Genomic DNA, 13,813 nt, shown 5'->3' on the forward strand with positions numbered 1-13,813 from the left:
TTCAAAATCTCCTCATTCACACTGGTAGCTCTACGTGTTGCCACGGTAACCAGTTATCTGCTTGCATTCTTGTCTCAGACTTTGTGGAGGCTACCAGGAGCATCTTCCAGGAGGAACTGGAGGAGCTGGATCTGGGTTCTGGTCCCTTCACGTTTTCCTATCACGAAGCAGCCAGTCTGATGGACACGTCGGCCTTCCATTCACCAGTAAGCTCGCCTCTCTCCCAGTGTTTCACTGACCAGTTACATCCCAAAACATCAAACTGGTCTCAGTCCAGTTACATCCCAAAGCATCAAACTGGTCTCAGTCCAGTTACATCCCAAAACATCAAACTGGTCTCAGTCCAGTTACATCCCAAAGCATCAAACTGGTCTCAGTCCAGTTACATCCCAAAGCATCAAACTGGTCTCAGTCCAGTTACATCCCAAAGCATCAAACTGGTCTCAGTCCAGTTACATCCCAAAGCATCAAACTGGTCTCAGTCCAGTTACATCCCAAAGCATCAAACTGGTCTCAGTCCAGTTACATCCCAAAACATCAAACTGGTCTCAGTCCAGTTACATCCCAAAACATCAAACTGGTCTCAGTCCAGTTACATCCCAAAGCATCAAACTGGTCTCAGTCCAGTTACATCCCAAAGCATCAAACTGGTCTCAGTCCAGTTACATCCCAAAGCATCAAACTGGTCTCAGTCCAGTTACATCCCAAAGCATCAAACTGGTCTCAGTCCAGTTACATCCCAAAGCATCAAACTGGTCTCAGTCCAGTTACATCCCAAAACATCAAACTGGTCTCAGTCCAGTTACATCCCAAAGCATCAAACTGGTCTCAGTCCAGTTACATCCCAAAACATCAAACTGGTCTCAGTCCAGTTACATCCCAAAGCATCAAACTGGTCTCAGTCCAGTTACATCCCAAAGCATCAAACTGGTCTCAGTCCAGTTACATCCCAAAGCATCAAACTGGTCTCAGTCCAGTTACATCCCAAAACATCAAACTGGTCTCAGTCCAGTTACATCCCAAAGCATCAAACTGGTCTCAGTCCAGTTACATCCCAAAACATCAAACTGGTCTCAGTCCAGTTACATCCCAAAGCATCAAACTGGTCTCAGTCCAGTTACATCCCAAAGCATCAAACTGGTCTCAGTCCAGTTACATCCCAAAGCATCAAACTGGTCTCAGTGGTCCTGTTTAAACACCCTGTCTGTGTGCAGACATACGAGTCGGAGTGCAGCTACAGCAGCGAGGAGATCGAGCAGTTTCAGACTGAGGTCAAGCAGCTGCAGACCCAGATGAAGCAGTTGAAGGTACACACACACACACACACACACACACACACACACACACACCTCTCTCGGCTGGACGGAATCTAGCAGGATGCCCTGACAGCTTCCAGATGGATCCAGTGTTAGAATGTGGCCACCACCATTGTTCACGTCTCCGCTGGACCACTGGCTCGGTTAGCGGCGCACCGTTTCAGGTTTCATCTGATTCCTTAAAAAGTTTAAAATATTTCACAGGAACAGATGAATCATGACATCCTCTCCTGTTACCGCGGCTCCAAACATTCCAAACATTCCCAGAACGGGACGTGTCGGGAAGAATCACATTTCCACTCCTCTGTGGATTCATCCCGCTTGGAGCTCGCTACCAGCAAACACACCACAGAAGAAGACGAAGGCGTTAGATGATGTGGTGGAGTACTATCAGTGAATATCCTCCTGAGGAACTCAGGTGTCTTCCCAACATGAGGGAGATGTTCTGGTTCTGATGATCTGGTTCCAACATGATGGAGATGTTCTGGTTCCAACATGATGGAGATGTTCTGGTTCTGATGTTCTGGTTCCAACATGACGGAGATGTTCTGGTTCTGATGTTCTGGTTCCAACATGATGGAGATGTTCTGGTTCTGATGTTCTGGTTCCAACATGACGGAAATGTTCTGGTTCTGATGTTCTGGTTCCAACATGATGGAGATGTTCTGGTTCCAACATGGTGGAGATGTTCTGGTTCCAACATGATGGAGATGTTCTGGTTCTGATGTTCTGGTTCCAACATGATGGAGATGTTCTGGTTCCAACATGATGGAGATGTTCTGGTTCTGATGTTCTGGTTCCAACATGACGGAGATGTTCTGGTTCTGATGTTCTGGTTCCAACATGATGGAGATGTTCTGGTTCCAACATGATGGAGATGTTCTGGTTCTGATGTTCTGGTTCCAACATGACGGAGATGTTCTGGTTCTGATGTTCTGGTTCCAACATGATGGAGATGTTCTGGTTCCATCATGGTGGAGATGTTCTGGTTCCAACATGATGGAGATGTTCTGGTTCTGATGTTCTGGTTCCAACATGATGGAGATGTTCTGGTTCCAACATGATGGAGATGTTCTGGTTCTGATGTTCTGGTTCCAACATGACGGAGATGTTCTGGTTCTGATGTTCTGGTTCCAACATGATGGAGATGTTCTGGTTCCATCATGGTGGAGATGTTCTGGTTCCAACATGATGGAGATGTTCTGGTTCTGATGTTCTGGTTCCATCATGGTGGAGATGTTCTGGTTCCAACATGACAGAGATGTTCTGGTTCTGATGTTCTGGTTCCATCATGGTGGAGATGTTCTGGTTCCATCATGGTGGAGATGTTCTGGTTCCAACATGATGGAGATATTCTGGTTCCATCATGGTGGAGATGTTCTGGTTCTGATGTTCTGGTTCCATCATGGTGGAGATGTTCTGGTTCCAACATGACGGAGATGTTCTGGTTCTGATGTTCTGGTTCCATCATGGTGGAGATGTTCTGGTTCCATCATGGTGGAGATGTTCTGGTTCCAACATGATGGAGATATTCTGGTTCCATCATGGTGGAGATGTTCTGGTTCCAACATGATGGAGATGTTCTGGTTCTGATGTTCTGGTTCCATCATGGTGGAGATGTTCTGGTTCCAACATGACGGAGATGTTCTGGTTCTGATGTTCTGGTTCCATCATGGTGGAGATGTTCTGGTTCCATCATGGTGGAGATGTTCTGGTTCCAACATGATGGAGATATTCTGGTTCTGATGTTCTGGTTCCATCATGGTGGAGATGTTCTGGTTCCAACATGATGGAGATGTTCTGGTTCTGATGTTCTGGTTCCATCATGGTGGAGATGTTCTGGTTCCAACATGACGGAGATGTTCTGGTTCTGATGTTCTGGTTCCATCATGGTGGAGATGTTCTGGTTCCATCATGGTGGAGATGTTCTGGTTCCAACATGATGGAGATATTCTGGTTCTGATGTTCTGGTTCCATCATGGTGGAGATGTTCTGGTTCCAACATGATGGAGATGTTCTGGTTCTGATGTTCTGGTTCCATCATGGTGGAGATGTTCTGGTTCCAACATGATGGAGATGTTCTGGTTCCATCATGATGGAGATGTTCTGGTTCTGATGTTCTGGTTCCATCATGGTGGAGATGTTCTGGTTCCAACATGATGGAGATGTTCTGGTTCCATCATGGTGGAGATGTTCTGGTTCTGATGTTCTGGTTCCAACATGATGGAGATGTTCTGGTTCTGATGTTCTGGTTCCATCATGGTGGAGATGTTCTGGTTCCAACATGATGGAGATGTTCTGGTTCCATCATGATGGAGATGTTCTGGTTCTGATGTTCTGGTTCCATCATGGTGGAGATGTTCTGGTTCCAACATGATGGAGATGTTCTGGTTCTGATGTTCTGGTTCCATCATGGTGGAGATGTTCTGGTTCCAACATGATGGAGATGTTCTGGTTCCAACATGATGGAGATATTCTGGTTCTGATGTTCTGGTTCCATCATGGTGGAGATGTTCTGGTTCCAACATGATGGAGATGTTCTGGTTCCAACATGATGGAGATATTCTGGTTCCATCATGGTGGAGATGTTCTGGTTCTGATGTTCTGGTTCCATCATGGTGGAGATGTTCTGGTTCCAACATGACGGAGATGTTCTGGTTCTGATGTTCTGGTTCCATCATGGTGGAGATGTTCTGGTTCCAACATGATGGAGATGTTCTGGTTCTGATGTTCTGGTTCCATCATGGTGGAGATGTTCTGGTTCCAACATGACAGAGATGTTCTGGTTCTGATGTTCTGGTTCCATCATGGTGGAGATGTTCTGGTTCCATCATGGTGGAGATGTTCTGGTTCCAACATGATGGAGATATTCTGGTTCCATCATGGTGGAGATGTTCTGGTTCTGATGTTCTGGTTCCATCATGGTGGAGATGTTCTGGTTCCAACATGACGGAGATGTTCTGGTTCTGATGTTCTGGTTCCATCATGGTGGAGATGTTCTGGTTCCATCATGGTGGAGATGTTCTGGTTCCAACATGATGGAGATATTCTGGTTCCATCATGGTGGAGATGTTCTGGTTCCAACATGATGGAGATGTTCTGGTTCTGATGTTCTGGTTCCATCATGGTGGAGATGTTCTGGTTCCAACATGACGGAGATGTTCTGGTTCTGATGTTCTGGTTCCATCATGGTGGAGATGTTCTGGTTCCATCATGGTGGAGATGTTCTGGTTCCAACATGATGGAGATATTCTGGTTCTGATGTTCTGGTTCCATCATGGTGGAGATGTTCTGGTTCCAACATGATGGAGATGTTCTGGTTCTGATGTTCTGGTTCCATCATGGTGGAGATGTTCTGGTTCCAACATGACGGAGATGTTCTGGTTCTGATGTTCTGGTTCCATCATGGTGGAGATGTTCTGGTTCCATCATGGTGGAGATGTTCTGGTTCCAACATGATGGAGATATTCTGGTTCTGATGTTCTGGTTCCATCATGGTGGAGATGTTCTGGTTCCAACATGATGGAGATGTTCTGGTTCTGATGTTCTGGTTCCATCATGGTGGAGATGTTCTGGTTCCAACATGATGGAGATGTTCTGGTTCCATCATGATGGAGATGTTCTGGTTCTGATGTTCTGGTTCCATCATGGTGGAGATGTTCTGGTTCCAACATGATGGAGATGTTCTGGTTCCATCATGGTGGAGATGTTCTGGTTCTGATGTTCTGGTTCCAACATGATGGAGATGTTCTGGTTCTGATGTTCTGGTTCCATCATGGTGGAGATGTTCTGGTTCCAACATGATGGAGATGTTCTGGTTCCATCATGATGGAGATGTTCTGGTTCTGATGTTCTGGTTCCATCATGGTGGAGATGTTCTGGTTCCAACATGATGGAGATGTTCTGGTTCTGATGTTCTGGTTCCATCATGGTGGAGATGTTCTGGTTCCAACATGATGGAGATGTTCTGGTTCCAACATGATGGAGATATTCTGGTTCTGATGTTCTGGTTCCATCATGGTGGAGATGTTCTGGTTCCAACATGATGGAGATGTTCTGGTTCTGATGTTCTGGTTCCATCATGGTGGAGATGTTCTGGTTCCAACATGATGGAGATGTTCTGGTTCCATCATGGTGGAGATGTTCTGGTTCTGATGTTCTGGTTCTCTGATGATGGAGATGTTCTGTTTCCATCATGGTGGAGATGTTCTGGTTCTCTGATGATGGAGATGTTCCGGTTCTCTGATGATGGAGATGTTCTGTTTCTCTGATGATGGAGATGTTCTGTTTTGGTTTTTCTTGTAGAAATTAAACCAGAAACTGAATATTTTTTCGTTTAAAAACTCGTTTAAATAATTTCATTATTTGGTTTAATTTCATATAACCTTTTTCTTTTGTTAATCCCAGATTTTCTGGCATTTCTCCTGTAACGTTTCAAGTTAAACCTCCATCTGCAAAACAGAACCTTCTGAATGACATGATCTTATCCCAGAGTTTTCTCATGATCCAGGACTAAATCTGCATTATGTTTGTGTTTTCCATGTCTGAAAAGTCGTATTTAGCTGTTCTCTGCTCATAAACAACCAGTATTTCCTTCTAACAGCAGATTCTGCTGAAGCATTTTCCTACTTTTTATTTGCTCCAGTATTCAGTAAACAAAAATACTAACATGATAGGCCTTCTTAAGGAGATGCCGATCCCCCACTGGACCACATCCAGGTGGACCACATCCAGGTGGACCACATCCAGCTGGGCATGTAGTTTGAGTGAAATGAAGGCGGGAGACAGAAACACATCTGAGACGTTCTGTCCTGCCTGTCTTGGCAGGTGATTCTGAAGGACATGGAGCATAGCAAGAAAACCCTGGAGGAGGAGCTGCAGAAGACGTCGGAGGTGAGAGGCCAGCGAGGACTTGAGGCCAACTGGTTTTATGTCTGTGCACATCAAAGCCAGCCAGCTGCATGTCGGACAACATTCCAATGTCCTTTCCAGAAAGCCTGTTTGACGGTGGAGGAAAACACCCGTCTGAAAAGCCGCCTGCAGGCGGCGGAGGCTGAGGCGGTGCAGCAGCAGACCAGCGGCGCTGAGCAGGACTACGAGGAGGTTATCCAGCTGCTGGAGGCAGAGATCAGAGACCTGAAGAACCAGCTGGCCAACAAGAGGCAAGCTCGAGGACCAGAGTCCGCCAAGGTGAGCCCGAAGCAGGTACTGAACTTTGTTCACGTGTTTGACATGAGATCTGGATGCAGACAGCACATCTGATGATGACTCAGCATCTTTACATCTGGTGTAAACAGCTCAGCGTCACACCTTTAGGCAGATCTGATGATGACTCAGCATCTTTACATCTGGTGTAAACAGCTCAGCGTCACACCTTTAGGCAGATCTGATGATGACTCAGCATCTTTACATCTGGTGTAAACAGCTCAGCGTCGCACCTTTAGGCAGATCTGATGACTCAGCATCTTTTCATCTGGCGTAAACAGCTCAGCGTCACACCTTTAGGCAGATCTGATGATGACTCAGCATCTTTACATCTGGTGTAAACAGCTCAGCGTCGCACCTTTAGGCAGATCTGATGATGACTCAGCATCTTTACATCTGGTGTAAACAGCTCAGCGTCGCACCTTTAGGCAGATCTGATGATGACTCAGCATCTTTACATCTGGTGTAAACAGCTCAGCGTCGCACCTTTAGGCAGATCTGATGATGACTCAGCATCTTTACATCTGGTGTAAACAGCTCAGCGTCGCACCTTTAGGCAGATCTGATGATGACTCAGCATCTTTACATCTGGTGTAAACAGCTCAGCTCACCTTTAGGCACCTTTAGGCAGATCTGATGATGACTCAGCATCTTTACATCCGGTGTAAACAGCTCAGCGTCGCACCTTTAGGCAGATCTGATGATGACTCAGCATCTTTTCATCTGGCGTAAACAGCTCAGCGTCGCACCTTTAGGCAGATCTGATGATGACTCAGCATCTTTTCATCTGGCGTAAACAGCTCAGCGTCGCACCTTTAGGCAGATCTGATGATGACTCAGCATCTTTACATCTGGCGTAAACAGCTCAGCGTCACACCTTTAGGCAGATCTGATGATGACTCAGCATCTTTACATCTGGTGTAAACAGCTCAGCGTCACACCTTTCGGCAGATCTGATGATGACTCAGCATCTTTACATCTGGTGTAAACAGCTCAGCGTCACACCTTTAGGCAGATCTGATGATGACTCAGCATCTTTTCATCTGGCGTAAACAGCTCAGCGTCACACCTTTAGGCAGATCTGATGATGACTCAGCATCTTTACATCTGGTGTAAACAGCTCAGCGTCACACCTTTAGGCAGATCTGATGATGACTCAGCATCTTTACATCTGGTGTAAACAGCTCAGCGTCGCACCTTTAGGCAGATCTGATGATGACTCAGCATCTTTTCATCTGGCGTAAACAGCTCAGCGTCGCACCTTTAGGCAGATCTGATGATGACTCAGCATCTTTTCATCTGGCGTAAACAGCTCAGCGTCGCACCTTTAGGCAGATCTGATGATGACTCAGCATCTTTTCATCTGGCGTAAACAGCTCAGCGTCGCACCTTTAGGCAGATCTGATGATGACTCAGCATCTTTTCATCTGGCGTAAACAGCTCAGCGTCGCACCTTTAGGCAGATCTGATGATGACTCAGCATCTTTTCATCTGGCGTAAACAGCTCAGCGTCGCACCTTTAGGCAGATCTGATGATGACTCAGCATCTTTACATCTGGCGTAAACAGCTCAGCGTCACACCTTTAGGCAGATCTGATGATGACTCAGCATCTTTACATCTGGTGTAAACAGCTCAGCGTCACACCTTTCGGCAGATCTGATGATGACTCAGCATCTTTACATCTGGTGTAAACAGCTCAGCGTCACACCTTTAGGCAGATCTGATGATGACTCAGCATCTTTTCATCTGGCGTAAACAGCTCAGCGTCACACCTTTAGGCAGATCTGATGATGACTCAGCATCTTTACATCTGGTGTAAACAGCTCAGCGTCGCACCTTTAGGCAGATCTGATGATGACTCAGCATCTTTACATCTGGTGTAAACAGCTCAGCGTCGCACCTTTAGGCAGATCTGATGATGACTCAGCATCTTTTCATCTGGCGTAAACAGCTCAGCGTCGCACCTTTAGGCAGATCTGATGATGACTCAGCATCTTTACATCTGGCGTAAACAGCTCAGCGTCGCACCTTTAGGCAGATCTGATGATGACTCAGCATCTTTACATCTGGCGTAAACAGCTCAGCGTCGCACCTTTAGGCAGATCTGATGATGACTCAGCATCTTTACATCTGGCGTAAACAGCTCAGCGTCGCACCTTTAGGCAGATCTGATGATGACTCAGCATCTTTACATCTGGCGTAAACAGCTCAGCGTCGCACCTTTAGGCAGATCTGATGATGACTCAGCATCTTTACATCTGGTGTAAACAGCTCAGCGTCACACCTTTAGGCAGATCTGATGATGACTCAGCATCTTTACATCTGGTGTAAACAGCTCAGCGTCACACCTTTCGGCAGATCTGATGATGACTCAGCATCTTTACATCTGGTGTAAACAGCTCAGCGTCACACCTTTCGGCAGATCTGATGATGACTCAGCATCTTTACATCTGGTGTAAACAGCTCAGCGTCACACCTTTAGGCAGATCTGATGATGACTCAGCATCTTTTCATCTGGTGTAAACAGCTCAGCGTCGCACCTTTAGGCAGATCTGATGATGACTCAGCATCTTTACATCTGGTGTAAACAGCTCAGCGTCACACCTTTAGGCAGATCTGATGATGACTCAGCATCTTTACATCTGGTGTAAACAGCTCAGCGTCGCACCTTTAGGCAGATCTGATGATGACTCAGCATCTTTACATCTGGTGTAAACAGCTCAGCGTCGCACCTTTAGGCAGATCTGATGATGACTCAGCATCTTTTCATCTGGCGTAAACAGCTCAGCGTCGCACCTTTAGGCAGATCTGATGATGACTCAGCATCTTTTCATCTGGCGTAAACAGCTCAGCGTCGCACCTTTAGGCAGATCTGATGATGACTCAGCATCTTTACATCTGGCGTAAACAGCTCAGCGTCGCACCTTTAGGCAGATCTGATGATGACTCAGCATCTTTACATCTGGTGTAAACAGCTCAGCGTCGCACCTTTAGGCAGATCTGATGATGACTCAGCATCTTTACATCTGGTGTAAACAGCTCAGCGTCGCACCTTTAGGCAGATCTGATGATGACTCAGCATCTTTACATCTGGTGTAAACAGCTCAGCGTCGCACCTTTAGGCAGATCTGATGATGACTCAGCATCTTTACATCTGGTGTAAACAGCTCAGCTCACCTTTAGGCACCTTTAGGCAGATCTGATGATGACTCAGCATCTTTACATCCGGTGTAAACAGCTCAGCGTCGCACCTTTAGGCAGATCTGATGATGACTCAGCATCTTTTCATCTGGCGTAAACAGCTCAGCGTCGCACCTTTAGGCAGATCTGATGATGACTCAGCATCTTTTCATCTGGCGTAAACAGCTCAGCGTCGCACCTTTAGGCAGATCTGATGATGACTCAGCATCTTTACATCTGGCGTAAACAGCTCAGCGTCACACCTTTAGGCAGATCTGATGATGACTCAGCATCTTTACATCTGGTGTAAACAGCTCAGCGTCACACCTTTCGGCAGATCTGATGATGACTCAGCATCTTTACATCTGGTGTAAACAGCTCAGCGTCACACCTTTAGGCAGATCTGATGATGACTCAGCATCTTTTCATCTGGCGTAAACAGCTCAGCGTCACACCTTTAGGCAGATCTGATGATGACTCAGCATCTTTACATCTGGTGTAAACAGCTCAGCGTCACACCTTTAGGCAGATCTGATGATGACTCAGCATCTTTACATCTGGTGTAAACAGCTCAGCGTCGCACCTTTAGGCAGATCTGATGATGACTCAGCATCTTTTCATCTGGCGTAAACAGCTCAGCGTCGCACCTTTAGGCAGATCTGATGATGACTCAGCATCTTTTCATCTGGCGTAAACAGCTCAGCGTCGCACCTTTAGGCAGATCTGATGATGACTCAGCATCTTTTCATCTGGCGTAAACAGCTCAGCGTCGCACCTTTAGGCAGATCTGATGATGACTCAGCATCTTTACATCTGGTGTAAACAGCTCAGCGTCACACCTTTAGGCAGATCTGATGATGACTCAGCATCTTTTCATCTGGTGTAAACAGCTCAGCGTCGCACCTTTAGGCAGATCTGATGATGACTCAGCATCTTTACATCTGGTGTAAACAGCTCAGCGTCACACCTTTAGGCAGATCTGATGATGACTCAGCATCTTTACATCTGGTGTAAACAGCTCAGCGTCGCACCTTTAGGCAGATCTGATGATGACTCAGCATCTTTACATCTGGTGTAAACAGCTCAGCGTCGCACCTTTAGGCAGATCTGATGATGACTCAGCATCTTTTCATCTGGCGTAAACAGCTCAGCGTCGCACCTTTAGGCAGATCTGATGATGACTCAGCATCTTTTCATCTGGCGTAAACAGCTCAGCGTCGCACCTTTAGGCAGATCTGATGATGACTCAGCATCTTTACATCTGGTGTAAACAGCTCAGCGTCGCACCTTTAGGCAGATCTGATGATGACTCAGCATCTTTACATCTGGTGTAAACAGCTCAGCGTCACACCTTTCGGCAGATCTGATGATGACTCAGCATCTTTACATCTGGTGTAAACAGCTCAGCGTCGCACCTTTCGGCAGATCTGATGATGACTCAGCATCTTTACATCTGGTGTAAACAGCTCAGCGTCGCACCTTTAGGCAGATCTGATGATGACTCAGCATCTTTACATCTGGTGTAAACAGCTCAGCGTCGCACCTTTAGGCAGATCTGATGATGACTCAGCATCTTTTCATCTGGCGTAAACAGCTCAGCGTCGCACCTTTAGGCAGATCTGATGATGACTCAGCATCTTTTCATCTGGCGTAAACAGCTCAGCGTCGCACCTTTAGGCAGATCTGATGATGACTCAGCATCTTTACATCTGGTGTAAACAGCTCAGCGTCGCACCTTTAGGCAGATCTGATGATGACTCAGCATCTTTACATCTGGTGTAAACAGCTCAGCGTCACACCTTTAGGCAGATCTGATGATGACTCAGCATCTTTACATCTGGCGTAAACAGCTCAGCGTCGCACCTTTAGGCAGATCTGATGATGACTCAGCATCTTGATAATGGTGATGAAGGATTGTTCACCAGCTCACATTAGGCTCAGACATCCACATGGAGTCAGGAGGTTGGTGGACACGTAGAGGAGCAGTTACTTGTTAACTCATCTGTAGCTGATTTAAAACAAGGACTAGTCAACCCCAAGGATGCAGCCTGTGGACTATCTTTACTTGGTTAAGTTGGTGAAAAGTCTTTGGGACTGCTGGTATGTGATTAAACTTGCTGCACCTGGTCTTAATCTGGACACAGCATGAAGCACAAGTCCTCCAGATGCTGCAGGACGCTATGAAAACGGTCCAGACTGGACTTCTTGCCTCTGTATGGGGTTGCTGAGACTCAGACATCTGGGTCTGGTGGGGAGCTCGTCCTCTGGTGTCGTCCTCTCAGAGCAGCATCATCTTGCTGAATCCCGTTTTCACCCTATGAAAAGACGGCTTTACATTAATCTTCCTCTGCTCCGCAGCCTCGGTACCTGTGGCTTTATTTCAGGCGGTAAATCCCCCGGCTGTGTGCCGACACGCCGCCCACCAGCTGCACGATAAAACGGAATCCAGTCACACAGATAAGAGAATAAAACAGAGGAGAAGAAAACGTGACAGCTGCTGCAACACACTCACGTGGGTTTAGCTCCTGAATGCTCTGCAGCAAACACATGCTGGTTAAGTCCACATCACAAACCTTCCATTCAGAGTTCAGTAGAAATCCAACCTGCAGCACGTTGGCGGCATGCCGGGTGTGACCTCCACACACATGTGCATGATGCAGATTTCACATGTGTTTGGCAGGAGGAGGTGGTGGACCTGAACAGGAAGCTGACGACCATTGACACCCAGCTGAGGAAATCAGAGCTGAGCAGGAAACACCTGGAGATCTCCAACAAGAAGCTGCTGGGATTTGCACAGGTAGAGTCTGACCAATGAGACCATTTGCACAGGTAGAGTCTGACCAATGAGACGCAGGAACACCCGTCTGTCCGACTCTGTCCCAGTCTGCAGATAATTAAAAACATAAAATAAACAGAGGTCTTGTAGACCTCCATTAGTAGAGAGATCTGCTGCTTTCTGCATGAGGATCCAAATTCCCAAACAGCTCCAGCTCACTGTCACAGATTCACACCGCCTCCTGGTGGCTGACAGGGAAACTGTAGCCTTCCTGGTTTCTTTCCTTCTGTTTGTTTAGATAAACCTGGACTGGATCCAGCACAGACTGGTGGAAAAACCACGTCAGTCAGAACAGATCCAGATCCAGGTGTAGAGATGCTTTAAATCCAGTCTGGGTCCACCAAGGTCTTTTCATCAGGACATGTGATACTGTATGAAGACTAAAAACCTTTGACGTTGTCTCTCAACAGAACGTTCATAAAGTCCTGACGACAGCGACGCTGTTTGGAGGAGAGGGCGGGTAAGGAACCCAGAACCTTTCATGATTCCTCCCTGCAGCCTTCTTCAGCGGTCTCGCTGTAACCCCCTCTCTGGTCCTCCGTCAGGTCTTCTCCAGCCGCAGACAGCCCTGACACGCCCTCTCCGCTTCCTGACCCCGCCTTCCAGCTGGCTGTGGAGGCCAAAGCGCTGGTGGAGGGAGGGACGGCTGTTTCTACTGATGATCCAGGTCGGAGAGTGAAGCTGGGATCATTCTCAGCTCTTTCACCTGCCATGACATGAAAATGTGAAGGTTGACTTTAAGATAAGACGTCAATGTTTCACGTCAACGCTGCACACGCCAACGCCATCCATCTTTTGCCGCTTATCCGGGGTCGGGTCGCGGGGGCAGCAGTCTAAGCAGGGAAGCCCAGACTTCCCTCTCCCCAGCCACTTTTGCCAACTCTGTGGGAGGATCGTGAGGCATTCCCAGGCCAGCCGAGAGATGTAATCCCTCCAGCGTGTCCTGGGTCTTCCCCGGGGTCTCCTCCTAGAGGGACGTGCCTGGAACACCAACATAAGAGTGTCCATATGTACACTGCCAGGTGTACATATGGACACTCTTATGTTGGAACATGGTGTTCGTTATGGACAATTCATGACGAGCACAGAAGTCCAATAACAAAACACCATTTGGGTTCAGAGGGGGGGGACCATGCCTCCCAATCACTCCCCTCCAGGTCTCACTGTCATTGCCCACGTGAGCATTGAAGTCCCCCAGCAGAACAATGGAGTCCCCAGAAGGAGCACCCTCCAGCACTCCCTCCAAGGACCCCAGAAAGGGTGGGTACTCTGAAC

The 13,813-nt window shown here is 47.3% G+C and overlaps 1 protein-coding gene across 1 annotated transcript in view; it reads left to right on the top strand.

Moving 5' to 3' along the window:
* The window catches only part of LOC306765243 (syntaxin-binding protein 4), a gene marked incomplete at both ends in the record, with an annotated part of 222,431 nt that extends 209,173 nt beyond the window's left edge, over positions 1 to 13,258 (top strand). The window contains 7 exons of the mRNA XM_079252645.1: positions 79 to 206; positions 1,215 to 1,307; positions 6,144 to 6,209; positions 6,309 to 6,506; positions 12,383 to 12,499; positions 12,949 to 12,998; positions 13,084 to 13,258. Coding sequence (XP_079108771.1) covers positions 79 to 206; positions 1,215 to 1,307; positions 6,144 to 6,209; positions 6,309 to 6,506; positions 12,383 to 12,499; positions 12,949 to 12,998; positions 13,084 to 13,258 — 827 coding nt within the window. The remainder of the gene's footprint in view (positions 1 to 78; positions 207 to 1,214; positions 1,308 to 6,143; positions 6,210 to 6,308; positions 6,507 to 12,382; positions 12,500 to 12,948; positions 12,999 to 13,083) is intronic.
* Positions 13,259 to 13,813: the final 555 nt, after the last annotated feature.

This window comes from Telmatherina bonti (genome assembly GCF_933228915.1).
Source record: "Telmatherina bonti genome assembly, chromosome: 14".
Taxonomy (NCBI): Eukaryota; Metazoa; Chordata; class Actinopteri; order Atheriniformes; family Telmatherinidae; genus Telmatherina; species Telmatherina bonti.